Source organism: Sphaeramia orbicularis, chromosome 7 (genome assembly GCF_902148855.1).
Source record: "Sphaeramia orbicularis chromosome 7, fSphaOr1.1, whole genome shotgun sequence".
Lineage (NCBI taxonomy): Eukaryota > Metazoa > Chordata > Actinopteri > Kurtiformes > Apogonidae > Sphaeramia > Sphaeramia orbicularis.
This window is the reverse complement of record NC_043963.1, coordinates 33,804,812-33,821,045: the sequence shown is the minus strand read 5'-3', so window position 1 is coordinate 33,821,045 and position 16,234 is coordinate 33,804,812. Positions and strand designations below refer to the sequence as shown.

Below are 16,234 nucleotides of genomic sequence, written 5' to 3'. Positions count from 1 at the left end.
GTCTATATTACAGTCCCGAACAAAAAGGAAAAAGGGATGGTCTCCTGAGGAACCTGAAGGAGAAAAAAAAAGGAAGAAAGATGGAGCCGGTAGAGAGATAGATATGGAAGGAGACCGAGGGGTCAGATTTGAGGGAAGGTAGAGTGAGACATCTGGAAAAGAGAAAGAGTCACTGGGACGAGGAGGAAATTACAGCTGCCCAACAATGATTCATTGGGGAAAATTCTCTCCTACATCTCCCACTCCTCCCTCTCCTCTACCTCCTCCCTGAACCTCTCTATCCAACTCTCTAACCCTGCTCTGCATCCTACTCCCCACCCTTGAAGATTGATCATCATGTGAAAAACACATTCTAAACATTTGCTATTTTACATGACCAGATGACCATCAAAGAGGGCTGTAAAGGTATACATTGATTGATACTTTGATACTGATGCTTCCTCTTCCCTTTCTCTAGGGATCTGAGTATGAATAATATCAGTGAGATCCAGCCCAGAGCCTTCCACCGACTGCACCTGTTATCAGAACTGTGAGTACAATATCAGTCAACTAATGTTCAATTAATGAACCTCCATCGTCACAGCTCACAGATGACAAGAAACAGTAATTCCCTCGGTGGCTGATAAATGCAGACCCTAGTGATGGGGATTGATGACTCTGGCCTGCCTCTGATCTCTTCTACCAAGAAACTGCCTGCAGCAATACACTAGTAGATCCTGGAATGGCTGTACAAAAGAGGGAGGTGAAAGGAACCTGATATTCACTCAGAGAGTGAATATATGGTCCTTAAAGTGTTTAGAGAGCAGGTTCTGTGCTCAGCATCCAAGCCGCTGCTTTTTTGTGCACCCCCCACCCCCAGCCCTCCCCACTGACTTTGGTTCAGCTGGACAGCTCAGCGGGAGCGGTACTCACATAGACGCAAGTCTGTGCCAAGACAAACACACACTATAGGAGAACTTAAGGACAAGGTTGGAGGAAATAACTGTAAACGAGCAACGATTTATGGTTTTCTTATCTATGGTGTTCAATGTAGATGAACATCAGTATAATACAAAAATTCTTTGATGTAAGTGCCAATTTGCATCGCAGTACATCTAAGTGGTCCATGCTAAATTTCATTCACAATATAAGTGAAGTTGAGTACAAAGACCAGGACGCTCCAGATGACCTCAAATTCTTCTAAACTTTTTTTTTAAATAACTTTTTTTATTCCTACATTTCCCATTGAGCTATATAAGAAATACAATGCACTCAAAGACCATAGACCAAGGTCAATAGTCCATTATTCTTCTCATACTACAATTATAATTAAAGGGACATATTATATAAATAAGGTATCATTTCAAAATAACTTAAAGTATCAAAATGCTTAATCTCCTTGGAAATACATCCAGCCTCTTCTCAGATAACTGGACCTGAAATGAGCCTTTGGGAATGCTGTATTTTTGTAATACTAGAACTATATACTCACCGCTTTCAATCAGAACTGTAGGACCACCAAATCCGCCATGCCAACACAATAGCAGGACAGACATGGCATGAGCAGCAGCTTATTTGCATTTAAAGAAACTGATACAGAAACCAAAGATGATGGAAGTAAAGATGGAAGATCCTAAGCTTGGCCATATCACTACTGATGAAAACCGTGGCAGCTAACCTGCGGCTAAGAAGCTTAAAATTTGGTCTCATGTATCACTGTGAGCAAGCAGTATCAGTTCACCAACATCACTCATTGTTATCCTCATGTATACCACAGTCTTGTGGTTCAGCAGAACAGATTCTGAGGCATGACTGTAGAAATGTATGACATGCCATGTATGTTTAGCTACTTTTTAAGTTTGTTTTTGGTGGTATAATAATGATCAATTAGTTCATTTTAGATCATCACATGACATGACATCTGCTTGTCATGGAACAAATTGTGTTTTGTTTTTCAGAATAGGAGTTTGTTCACGGTATTGCCATCATGGGGTTCTATTAAAACAGAGCTGCCTCTGGTGTCCCTTTAAAGACCCCAAGGCTGTGATGTGTTTACACCTGAATTTTAGGATGTTACCTCTTTGAGTTACACCATCTTTGCTGAGACAGTTTGTTTGCAACAGGACTGAGGGCTTTACAGGAATGGCACAATGACTGATCTGTATTGTATCTTGAGCTGACATTTAAGATGCAAATTCTGGAGAAAGATGAAGCCTCCTTTAACTTGATAAATGGGTACAATATGTCCCCTTTAAACCATAAGTGACAAGTTATAGCAAGCTAAAGCATCTTTTTTGTCATTTGGTTCCCCATGTTAGCTTGGGGCCTGCCAATGTGAAAAAAAGAAAGTGAAATACGATAACAGACTTAGCCCCTCTTTTCTATGGATCTGCTTCAAACTTTATGTGGCTCATCCTTGGCCCAAGCCATACTCTTTCTTCACGTTTTGTGAAAATAAGTGCTGTAGTTTTTGCATAATTCTGCTAACAAACACAGAGTGATGAAAAGAAGAGTGATTCACCTACTTTGCCTGATGGAGGTAGTAACACTACCTCACAGACACTTGAAAACCATATAAAAACTCTACTTATGTAAAAGAAAAATAATCAAAAACACATTTATGATTTGGATCAGGAGACACATCTTCACATCAAATAAGTAAACAACACTAAAGACTTGCCAACTGTCTTCATTTGTCTTTGCTCAGCTACAAAGTATTGGTTTCACTTGCAGAGAGCTGATGAAAGCGTAGATGCCGCAGCAAACTCACAAAACTTTTTGAACATGTTTTCAGTTGACCTAGCCGATATCTGATCTGATCACTCAGCAGAATTCAGCTTGGTCTCAGTTTGACAAAGGCTGCCCATAGATATGCCCTGAGGGTGTGAATGTGTGTGTAATTTGAGGGGGCTTATGTGTGTATGTCAGCGTTCACCTGATTCTTTTAGTTCTGAAGCTTGCCGTGTGTGTGTGCGTCTGCATGGGGTGTTTGAACAGTCCGTTGTTTTCTTTGCTAATACTTGCAGCTGCAGCCTGTGAGGCATGAGCTAATGATGATGAAAGTAAAAGGTTAGCCAGATAACCATTTAGTTGACTTTGAGTCATGGTCAAACTGGATCTAAAGAGTAAAATGAAGCTGACCTACAAGGCCATGTGACACCTTGAAGTTAGAGAAATATATTGAATCTTTGATTTATTGTGGTTTATTGGATTGCTGCTCTGAAAGTGTCATAAGAACAGTAAATGTCAGACTTTGGTGATAGTGTAATAATCAGAACCACTCAGGCTCCAGTGATGCTGAGCACTGATGCTGACATTTGCTTGCACTGGGAAAAGGGGTGGGGGTCTTGGATGAGACTCCAGTGTTTGTCAAGAGACAATCCTCCCAGTGTTTTATAGTCCCATTGATCTTGCATTTTGTGTATCATTCTCATGTCCTGACACTTTATGGAGACATTCTGTTGCTTTGTAATGCATCCAAAGAAGATGTTCATGCCCTGAAGTCCAATTTTATAGCCTGCTGACCAGTTCTGGCGAAACACTCGAGCCAGTGATGATGTTTCAGTGTAGGGAGAAATGCATTTCTAGACATAATTTCCACTCCTGTCTGGAACATTTAGATAGATGGAGCATAACAGGCTGTGATAAACACATTGTAATTACAGCAACTTATAGTGCGTTAAAAACAAACTGGGCCTCTTAACACAAACATGCTTGGTTTGAGTACAGGAGCGTTTCATGTGGGTCTAGAGCACTTGTTGGTAGCACAGAGAAAGGCAATGGAAAGGCATGTTGTGACTGGTAGAGTGATAAATTGTTTGATGTTGGGCTCTACCTTCCCGCCAGCCTTCCCTTCTCTACTCAGTCTGCCTCCTTTTCAATTCATTTCTACAGCCCCCCATCACAGGGGGCTGCAGGCTATTGCAAGTTCTTACAAACCAAAACAAATCTGCGCATGACAACGTGTCAGACTTTCACTTAGTTTTATACTATGGGGATGACAGGGAATAAATTCTCACGAGCCATATATACAGTGGTTTTCAAAAGTGCTGCTTGTAAATATAAAGCATATTATGGTGTCTCCTCCCACAAGTTAGTATCAAAGCTTGCGTACCAAATGTCTTTGAACCCTAATTAAATTTACGTGCAAAGCAGTTACCAAATCTCACCAGACTAAACCTCCTTTTGATTCACAGACGCATTCATATTGATAATAAGATGTGAGTGTTCATTGCCCCTCCCTCCATCCCTTTCTGTATCTACCTCATTATTTGTAAGTCTTACTTTATTGATCTCAGATCCTTCTCATTAAGCCGTCATTTAGAGCTTTGATCAGTGAGTTGTCTTTTAATTCAGACACAAAGACCTGCACGCAACTGTCAATCAAACAGAGTGTGAAGAAAGGCGATGGAGAGACAGATTATGTGTTCGCATTAATGAAAGGGCAACAATTCTCACACAGACTCCAATATTGGTTACTTATCTACCTGACATATCAAAGACATCCCCTCTCTTCAAATGGTACCCTCTAATATCAAAGATGTGCAGTCTATTACTGATCTAATTGCAACTTGGAAGTAGCAGGAGGTAGTTGAGGTTAAAGTGTCCCCTGAAAGCTCTTCCTGGAAAATGCTTCAGAAGTCAACAGCCTTTCGCCTGTCATCAGCATCAAAGTCCATAGCTTTTGGGGATCACGTTTCACTTTGCCTTCCTTTGACTCTTATAATCAGCTGTTTGGTAGTCTCTCTTGTGTTCATCGTATCATTATCATTACCCATCAATCATCTTCTAAGCACAAAGGTCAAATCAAGTCATAGGATCGCAATATTGTCAGATTCTATGCGTGCTGTTATGCTGGATTTGCCTCTTTTCAGGACATGTGGAAAATAGTGCAAGTCCATGTTATCAGTTCAAGACAGAAATTCAAAGATATGATCTTTGACCAAGTCCTGGAATACCCAGGCATTTCCAATACCACAAGGGAGTTCTCAGGTAGTCTCTGACTATAGCGCGAATAAAATCCAAATGTAAGAGGAGAGAAGTGGTTGTCTTCCTCTTGGTGATAAGATTGTCTGCTGATAGGCCAGAAGTATGACGTAGGTGAGGGTTAAGCGGTCACAGTATTGGCTGGCTTGATGCTCCAGGTGCACCATGCAGCTGGGACTATCTAGGTCAATTAAAACATTTCCTTTTAGTGTTTCAGAAGTGGATCTTTCTTTGTCTCAGTCTCTCCCAAAAACGTGTACCTACTTACCCTCTCGCACACACATGCCCAATTTTTCACATGTCTATATTTTACTCCAGTAATTTCAAAGGTTAACGCCAGGTTAAGTGGTTGACCCTCAGGCTGGACCTTTAAACACAGGGAGGGATAACATTTCTATTGATGGACTAAGGGTGAAAAAGGTCATACATGCATGTGTACTTGTGCTTACAGGCACACAATCACACACAAACTGCCACTCTGATAACGCCTGTTTATCATCTTTTTCTTTCATCATCAACTCCTATCTACCAGCCTGGCCCTGCTGCCACTATGATGTGATATCACTACCTGGGAGTATGTAGCTAAAAGATGATGCTATCTTCACTGTCAAAGTCTTTATTCTGTGATTTTTGAAGTAATATGATGTGGTGTTCTGTAGGATGATGAGGAGTTGTAATACTTTGGTAAAGCCTTCATTGATCAGTTGTGATAGCAGGGTGGTCTCCTCAGTGTCACAAGCTGTATCCTCCCACTCATCTCCCATATGTTTCGACCATGTTATTTTATCTATGAATCACTTCAATAGAGAAAATTATGCTGAGGTGGAACTTTTATCTGTGCAACCCAAGGGCCAAGAAAAATTCTAGCCATCCCCAAATCAAATTAAAAGAAAAAACAGTTGGAGCCATGGTTTGACAAGAGCAAGGCGCCTTTCATTAGAATGAGATTGATGTGGAACGACTAGGAGGCTAAGTGCGGAACATTCACTCAAACGTACGATCATTTACACACACGTACACACATAAATACACACACTGATATCATGGAAACAGTTGGTCAATGGCAACTGTTGGTGTTCTGTTGATGTCTATCAAGAAGGTCTGAACATTTCTTTCCTTTTTCAATATCCATCTTCACTTTCGACATAATTATGCATTTGACAAATGAAGTCGGCAAAAAAGCATGATTCCACTCTAATGCAGTTTTGGCTCCAATGGTGCAGTTAATAGAGAAAGGCTGGTTGGCAGTAGAACGTGCACATCATACCATAGCCCTAACTACAATGTTTGTTTTCAAAAATTCTAAATGATTGGCTCTTCTCACCCCCCATAGTAAAGACATTTTTTCTGTTTTGTGCTACCTATATCTTTTTCCATCCAATCCGTCTGTAACTAATCATTGTGTTTGAACAGGAACCAAAAGAAGGTACTTAAGGGTATTTGCAGAAAGGCTTAGATCTATTTTACTGGTGTCAGGACCTCAGTATTGAAACAGCTACCTCTGGAAAAGAAGCAATTGAAATTGTCCCCAGTGACCAACTTGTCTAAAACCAGAAAGTGAAATGGTATTGAAGTAGCAGAACTATATTGCTCTCAAATGGACAACAAATGTGTATAATACAGCTGCTTTTATTAGTAAAACCGGCTGTATATAGCAAATAGCTTAGGCTGTATCATATTACCAGATCTAAAAGCAAGCTTTTAAGCAAATACCCGTTATTTAAATACAAGAATGAATACTGCAATTTGTAGGGTCAAAGCTGCAGCTAATACAGATCAGCCCTCCATCATCTGTATCTTTTATCTCTGTGAAATTAGGACTTTATCCGGCATCACTGAAGTCTGTTTTGAATGAGTTTTGACAGTGGTTTGAAACGCATGACAACATGGCACCACAATAGTCTAGATAACAATCAGTCCATTTGGATTCTGTATCCGATGACAGCGTTTATCTCTGTGGATGAGCTGGTGTGTGTTTTTGTGTTTGTGCTGACAAATATGAGCATATAATAAATTGAGCATATAACTGGGTTCAGTGTGAGATTTGGCAGATGCGGGTGGGGTTGTGTGGTTCGCCACTACACAGTAATGAGACTGAGACATGTTGACATGAGTATCAGATGTCAGAGGGAGCTTGCTTGGAAACCTTGTCCATTACCATCTGGACGATAGTGGCTTGGAAAGGCAGGCAAGGCTTTATATCAATACGTCAATATCCTGGCAGTGATGAAACAACTCAACCACAGGCAGGCCGCTTAACATAAGGCTGAAATGTCAGGCAAATGTCACCTCAGGAGCAATAATGTGAGCAGGAGGATTCCAATGAGCAACTTTTAACTCATGAGTGTGTATGTGTGTTTAATAAAAGTGGGTGGTCTCAAGCTGTGAAGACCAAATCTGTGTTTAAACTGCGCTTCCAGCTCGTGACCTTGAGAGTTACTCTGCTGGACTAAATGTTATTTATTTGGACATCTTATACACACTCACAAATGACCATTAGGTGCTGTGTTTGATAAACAAACTGATTGGATTGCTTGTGTGAATGTGTGTGGTTTTTCTCCCTTGCTGTCCTCAAGGCCCCTCAAAACGGGCCCAATTTACCTCAAGGACATGGAAAAAAGAACACACACATTCGCACATGCATATACATGGAGATATAGTATATAGTATAGACCTTATAATACTCTCACATGCATAAACACACTCATATGCACACTTTCTGCTGCACTTGTTGACCCAATCTCATTCAATTCAGTCCTTACTCACTCATCTGAGCTCTCGGGATTGGTTAAAGTTTCAGCGTGTGCTTTGGGCCAATAGCAACCACACTGAAGGGGATAGAATATTGTTATTTGCATACTGCCCTAAAAGTAACCCCAGAGCAGGAACTGAAGTATGAAGTCATGTCAGAGCTCAATCCAAAAACACAGAATTAAGTAAAAGGTGAAACCTCTCTGATGAGACTTGTGAATTTCTTGTGTGTGCTTAAGTTTCCTTTTCATTTTTATATTGCCCTCACTCCTTTTTGATCTCTGCGTTTCACTTCTAGGCGTATCTCAGGGAATCAGCTGAGGTATATCTCAGGTCACGCTCTCCAGGGTCTCCACAACCTCAAAGTTCTGTAAGTAACCTTTGCCTCCCTCTCTCACTATCCTTTTCTGGTGGTTCAGTCCTCATCCCAGGTGGGTTGTTCAACTCCAGCCATTTGGGGGGATTGAGTTGTGCTCCCGCCTTGAATAAAACACACAGGGCACGCATCATTAACTGCTGTTAAAGTTTATGGGCTGGGGGAGACCTGCCTTGCAGTTCCTTCATTTCCAAACAAGCCCTGTTTCATTTGTAAGCAGGCACACACACACACACACACACACACACACTCACACACACACCTACACACACACCTACACACACACACACACACACACACACACACACACACACACGCACACACAAACAGGCTCTCACAGGTGTAATGCAGGGACCTCCCAGTCACACCACCCACCAAGATTACAGCAAGTGACATAAAAAAAAAATCGCTTAAAAAGAGCATTCAAAGCTTTTCTCTTAACACCCCATTTCTCATAGTGTGCTCATACAGCTTATGATCCATGGCCACCAACTGTTAGCACTGCCATGAAGCATTAAATTACAAAAAAGTGCAAAACAACTATAAAAACTATATTACACTCCGACTTGTGAGTATAGCATCTGTGTGAGCTGAGAGTTGTTCCCGTATTTCATGGGTGCAAGACAAAAGTATTAAAGAGGTTTTCATGAGCCTTGGCAAACACCTTAGATCTTTTTGGATGCTGGCTGAGAAGGGTTGAAAAGCCCTGCCACAGAATATAAACTTAGCTAGAGAATTGTGGTTTGCAATTTAAAGGAATCTAAGGGATTACCAGGCATATGAGTTGATCTTCTTTCACCTTGCGTTGTGAAATGCTCAGAGACAAAATGACTGAACCAGCCATGAATCCTGGGCTATTATGTCATTACTGCGGAAGGACACACATATCCTGGATTCATACGTTTCTACAAGCATTCACGCTTCACACTAAAACACCCTAGCAAACTTTTGATGGTCTCTTTGACCTCAGAGCAGCTGAGCTGTTGGTTTCCTTCCTCAATATATTAGTTAAAGTCAAGCCGTGTCAAACACAAATGGGCTGCTGACCTTATGTAGGGTAACCACAATATCCCCGCTGACTCTCATACTTACACACATTACACACATTACACACACACACACATAGGGGGTTATGAACCCAGAGTGGAGTACAGCGAAGCTCCCCGCGGGGAATTTCTTTAAACAGGAAAAGACTCAATTCGATGTATTTATCATGGCATCATCATCCCTGTGGAAACATTCCCTGGATCCTTTCAAACTTTTACTACACTGAGGCAATCATTGTTTCTTGCACAGGCGACTATTGTGAAATACTCTATGAGACCAAGTGACACACTGAGTTATGTAAATAAATATAAAGAAATACACTCTTTACATGTAGAGATATGCTGAACTCCTGAACTATACTGCCAATATTGTAACCACAGACATATAAAGAGACAAGAGAACACTGTTTGATTGGATCAACAACGTTAAAGCTGTACTTAAAGCCAGCATAAAGTACATTCAGAGATTAGAGTCCAAACACATTACACATGTCAGAATATACTTGCTGGTAATGTGAAAAGACCATGAAGAGAACTGTAGTACTGAATTTTGACCCTAAAACTGTTTTGTGTGCAAACTTTTCTTCCCACACCTAATAATATCAAAATAATATAAAAATCAGTGTGCATTAATAGTGGCTATCCTGGAACAAAAAGTAGAATTTGACTCTTGACATGTGCCCATTTTGGATAAGCAGATAGGAGTACCAATAAGGAAGCTCAGCAAGCAATGTAAAACTATTTCAGCCCTTATCAAATTAAGTGTGCACTGCATTTTGAGTATTTTCAATGTAAGCGTCAGAACTTTATAAATGTATAACAGAGGTTTGAGCTGATATTGGTTATCAAATATTTTGATATTATTTTTCAGAATTATGATTTTAAGGTGCCTAAAATACATGTTGCTGCTTTTTCTACATGTCCCCCTATGTGTTTTGGAGCCAACAATACCGTTAGTTTATTTATGTTTTCGAAACCTAATTTTTTTCCACTTCATGATTTTTAAATCATTCAAATATAGCCGAGTGTGGCAAACACATAATTATTACTGCTTTACACAAATAGGAAGAATTCTTCATTATAACAATGTTGCTGTCGGCTCCGTTTCACTGCCGGGACATAGGGTCTAACACTCCCCAACTTACAAAGGCTGTTCTGACTAAGTGGCACCATGATGCCATGATAAAGACATAATGATGCTGTGACACAGTGGCGGCTATACGCCACATGCACAAATGTCAGACGACTGGACACGATAAAAAACTTTAAAGACAGAGAAAGGGAGAAAAAGATAGAGAAAGCAAGAGAGGGAGAGGAAAGAGAGGGCTATTGTTTACTCTCCACTTCCTCCTAGCTTTTTGCTCCATTCTTCTGAGAATGACATCAGCAGCCCACCCAAGGAGCTTCTCATTCTCTTTTCCTCTACCCTTCATTCTCTGCTTCTCCTCAAGCTTTCACTGGCCCTTTCCTCCTTGTGTCAAATTTCCCTCACTATGGAATTATTTGTTCTGCCTGATGTGCCTACACACACATACACCACATAAACTCTGTTACCCATAAACCTACAAGCTATGTTTAATTATATATACCTGTGAGTAATGTATGTGTGTGTATGTGTGTGTGTCTTTCAGGATGCTGCAAAACAACCAACTGGAGAGACTTCCTCACGATGCTCCATGGGATCTACCCAACCTTTTGTCCCTGTGAGTCTCTATTGCACACACACCAATTATGCTTCTCCTCCCAATCCAGCAGGGAAAGAAACACCCCGTGGCCACCCACACATCACAGCTCTAACCGCAATACAGGTATAGGGTACCACGGTCATATTATAGACCATATCCCCACTCCGGCTTCAATAGTTCTGCATTCCACGCTGTACTGCCTGTCTGTAGGAGTCACAGCCTTACTGTGTCAGTGTTCATGGTAGCATCTGGAAGCCATGAGGGAAACAGCAGACACTGCAGGCCAGGGAGAGCATCTCCAATGAGCTGTGAAACAACCCCATTTTCCATCAATTCCCCCTCTCTTCCTCCTCCGCTTCTCTCCTCCGTTCTTCTCCCACCACCCACACCGCTATCCCCCTGGCTAATGACAGTGTTTGGTGGCTTAATTGTCTCATCTGTGGGGTCAGTGTACATGTGTACGTGAGTGTGTGTCGGTGTGCGTGTTCAGGCGGGTGCGTGTAGACCACCTCATCTGTAAGTCCTCACCCCTACTCGTCTCTCAACTTTTGCTGCACATGTACTCCACATCCCTACTTTCCAAATTAATAATTCTTTGTAAATATCCATAAAGCCATTTCCGTCATCACACATATACAAATTACTAGAGATGTGACACAGAATAAGTCTTATACCACCTACAACGTTTCCCTGTCTGGTATAAAGCAGGCCTGCTTTTCTTCACTACAGTCACCAAGACTGCACACACACATTTTAACACACACAGTATCCAGACGCAGACTCTACTACCGAGGCTGGATATGTGAGTGTATGTGTATTTGAATTAACTAACTCAGCCATGATAATGCCTCCATGTCTGCGTCTATTACTTTGTACATGTGTGTGTGGTCTCGTCTTAATATCTTCACACTCGTACATGCAAACACAAACACACACTGCCACACACAAGGGAGCGAGTGCACAGAGACGCACCTTGTCATTACGTAATGATAAGCCCAGCGGAGAAAGATTACTGGAAAGGCTTTGGAGAGTGAAGCTTGTCGGCGCCTCTCACTGACATAAAACACACCAGGTGAAAAGGGGAAGAAGGAGGAGAGACAGTATCTGAGTCAGCGCATGGATTTTAAATCTGTATAAATGTATAAAGGAGGCTTTTATGTGAAATAAATCATCTCTTAATCTCAGACAAGAAGCCCTTTGTAAGCACAGAAGTAAGGCCAAGTCAAGAAATTTGTCTCATCATTTGAAACTAATAATTACAACAGACGGTATCAGTGTTGCTCTTGAACAAGGTGCCATCGTAAGTATTTTATGATGACATACAGGTTAAGTAATGTAATTGCCACTGATTACTATCACAAGACAAGTTAATCTGCACAACCTTTTATAGATTTGACACATAGAATTCAATTTTTACCACCTGAAGAATTGAATCTGCAGAGGTCCACAGACATCCCAAGATTATTTAAGAGATTTCTTGTTCTCTCTCTCTCTCTCTATTGCTCTCTTCCATAATTTTACCCTCAAACTTTGATGTGATAGACAGGAAATAGTTGCAACTTTATTGGCTTCTGTGGAACATTCCAGGTTCTGTCTGGACCTTCTGCAGACCTGGCAAGTCCACCAGAGGAGCAATTATTATTTTGCCCTGGAGAACAAACCAGAAGGGTCTTCCGTAGCTTTTATCCTACAATTTAGGTCAGGGACAAACAATGTCCATGGTTGCAGCACACAGGATGCAGAAGGATCATGTTTAACATTGAAAAATATGCGTCAGGAAGTACAAAAGATGAAAATTTCCTGAAGACATTTGTGTGAGCACACGCATGCTTTCATGTGTATTTACATGTATGATCAGGAGTGCTTTACGGCATGCCTGTGTGTGAGCATCTGCCAGTGTATACAGTTGCCTCTCCTGACGGAAAATTTCCCTGGGGAGAAAAGCCTGGAGTTCAGAGTTCAAGTTCAGATTTCACTTTGATGATGCTGTTTGTTTGGCCAAGCCTCTGAGGGGTAAAGGAGGCTGAGCAGGACTGTAGCGCAAGAATCAAAGAACCTCAGTGGAAGATTGATAAGAGGGGGGATGTTTGAAAGACGAACAAGAGTTAAGGAGTGAGATGCTAAGGGGTTTGCAGTGGCCGGGAGTGCATCAATGAAGATGTAAGAAACAAAATGTGAGTGTGACATGGGCCAGAGGGAGGAAAAGGAGATTAATGAATGAGTGTAAAGGGCCAAAAAAAAAAAAAAAAAGAATAGCAGGAGGAAGTGGTCTATGCTTGTCAACGGTGCCCTAAGGGGATCATTCATCACCATTGATAGTGTGTAAGCATGTGCATTTACGTGAGGTGTGTGTCACATATCACTTGTGGGTTGAGGACATCGAGGGAGAAAAAGGACAAAAGTTTTCAGGCATTATCTGAAGGAATAAAAGCATCTATGCAAGGCTACATGTGACATAAATCCCTCAGGAAGGAACTGTACATGTGTCTAAAAGAGTGGGAGGAAGAGCTGAAGATGGATCTTTAACTGTTCTTCCTTCCCTGCCTCTTTTTCCAGACATTAAGGGACAAGTTCTTTTCACAACGTAAATTAAAGTGGAATAAAACAGGCTTGCCACAACTATTTTCTACACTTTTCTGTCTGCGTTTTTCTCATCTTACATTTTATACATGACTGGGCTGGTGAAGCTAGACGTGGCTTATTTAGCATGGGAATAAATCATAATGAGAAGCCTCTAAAAAGCTGCAGCAAAGATGAAAGAAGGAGAATAAAGGATGTGTAATTCTCATAATAACCTTCCTGTAAGCCGAAGTGACACACAACCACTAATGCATGCACAAGCACGGACACACATGCACATAAGCAAACATACTGTAGGATACTTAGACTCGGTGATTATCTCACTAAGCTTAGTTCCTCTTGGCCCGCAGGCGTCTCGATGCTAACCTGTTGTCTGAGGTTCCGGCTGGGGCCTTTCAAGGGGTACGCTCCCTTCGACACCTGTGGTTGGACGACAACTCCTTAACAGACATCCCAGTGACAGCCTTGGACTCACTGCCCTCCCTTCAGGCCATGACCCTGGCCCTCAACCAGATCACACACATCCCAGATTATGCATTCACCAACCTCTCCGCCCTTGTCGTACTGTAAGTGACATCTTGATTTGTTTACTTAAAACTCTCCTGAGTTTGGGTTTCTCAGCTTACCAGAGAAATTATTTGTTCCGTTGACTTAGAAAAGGGCGGTGATGATTGCAGTGTGGAAATGTTTTCGAGAAAGTAATTTCTGATTTGATGAAAATATTTGTGGCCTTATTCCAGGCATCTCCATAACAACCAGATCCAGAGCATGGGCGCGAGATGTTTTGAAGGTTTACACAGTCTGGAGACATTGTGAGTATCTCTCATTCTCTCTCAAGCACACACATATACAGACACGCTGAAGTGATCTCATTCCATAGGCTCAAATGAGTACCTCTTCTGTTTCCCCAAACACAGACCCAGGCTTGGTGATGATAAAGTATAAGCAACTATCAACATACATTTGCTATGGTCATGTTGACAACAATCACATTACCTTGGAATAACCCTAGGATATATGGATTTAAATATAGCCTCAGAAAAGTAATATAATCAAAAGCCAACAATTTACACTGTGTGTCTGCGTTTAGCCTTTTTATTTTTGTGATGATAAGTGGTAAATGGGACTTGGAACATACAAAATAATTTGTTTTTATAAATCCAACATGCCAAGTAGAATAATGAAGCGCAGCCCAGAGTTCTAAAAGCGTAATGATTAATGTCCTGGAAATTTCAGCAGGTGCTTTAAAGTTTCTCAAAACCATAACCAGCAAATGAATGACAGGAATGTGGGGATGAAATGTTTCTCTTTGATTACCTTAAACCAACATCAACAGACGGCTCTATGTATCATAAAATAAATTGCAAAGCAGCACCGAGGTCAGATCTGTCTCAGCATAGTTACAGGAAAGGTGTTTGAGCATACGTGCCGTAGCTTCGATAACTAAATCATTGCCGCACATAAATATGAAAACCACAGAAAACTGACACAGCATCAAGAAAGAGCTGGAGAGTGAAAGTCAGACAAATGAAGCCAGCACAACTGTGTCTATTGAAAAATACACGGTGGTCTCGTTAAAACGCTTTATTTGGCGCATGCTACTTAGCAACCTGTTGAAGTGTAGAAAAAAATATGCATTACTTTGTATAAGCGTGTGTGGGCATATCAATGTGTGTTAACACTTATTTTAAAAGCCATTATTCATGCTGGAAGAGTGAGGGAGTAAGGTGTAAGGCTGGGAGCCGGTATGAAGAGGGAAAGGGGGAAACTAGAGAATGAGTGAAAGAGGGATGAAGCTCTCTGGACCAGAATAGTGTGTGTTAAAGTGTTTGGGCCGTCAGCGGTGGAGAGAAACTGATGATTCAGCGGGATAAGATGACAGGTGTCATTGACGTAGAGATCGCGCTGGTATGAGGGGTTAATCTCTCACTCTCTCAGCTTATGAGAAATAGGAGAGACCATCTGCATCACTGCCACCCTCCCCAGCCTCAAGTGTGCATTATAAAATCATTAGTATGAGAAGTCATCAAGAGGTCTGCTGGAAAACACAACAGTGTATCCATACAAGATCAAGTAGACAGGCAGATATTTCACAATTTCACTAAGGCTTGGGAACAAATCTAGAATTACTTAATCAAGGCTTAATTATATGCAAAAAAATAGAATAAAAACAAATTTACTATGACCTCATATTTGTTACTGTCACACTGGATTGGTGGGAAACTTTGAGGACAACACATGTACATGCATGACCTGGCATATATTTCAATGAGGTAAATATACTCAATGATAAGACTAAAGCTAAACGCAGCAGTGAAAGAATGGTCTTGTTGAACTATATGTAAATAAAGACAATAGATTTGAAAAAGAATACTAAATAAAAACAATGAATAATCATGAATTATATTGCATGAATGAACTAAACTCAAAACCTAGACTGAAAGGCTGAATAAAAATTCTGGTTTAATATATTAATATGCACACTACATTCTTTTCCATACACATCACTTACAGTACATACTTTCTTGTCGTCTGCGTATGAGGCGACAATCGTACAATAGTATAAATGGCTGTTGTGGTACAGTGTTTCTTGGGAAACTGATTAAAAACAGACTTAAACAATCGGGTCAGAGCAACAAAGGTCAAAGATCAAATCAAAACTTCACACTCTACAGCTGTCAGTCCTCTGAAAAGGAAGTGTTTATTTATTTTGAATTTGCATTAAAACCAAACAACAAAAGGATTATATAAAAGAAAGTCCAACATTCGAAAAGGAGTGGGAAGAAGTTTAACTTAATATCTCCTGCCCCCTTACCCCATCCTTCATCCTA

General features: G+C 41.0%; 1 protein-coding gene across 1 annotated transcript in view; it reads left to right on the top strand.

Moving 5' to 3' along the window:
- lgr6 (leucine-rich repeat containing G protein-coupled receptor 6) overlaps positions 1 to 16,234 on the top strand; it is a 61,353-nt gene that overhangs the window by 15,096 nt on the left and 30,023 nt on the right. The window contains exons 2-6 of the mRNA XM_030139005.1: positions 458 to 529; positions 8,015 to 8,086; positions 10,770 to 10,841; positions 13,754 to 13,969; positions 14,144 to 14,215. Coding sequence (XP_029994865.1) covers positions 458 to 529; positions 8,015 to 8,086; positions 10,770 to 10,841; positions 13,754 to 13,969; positions 14,144 to 14,215 — 504 coding nt within the window. The remainder of the gene's footprint in view (positions 1 to 457; positions 530 to 8,014; positions 8,087 to 10,769; positions 10,842 to 13,753; positions 13,970 to 14,143; positions 14,216 to 16,234) is intronic.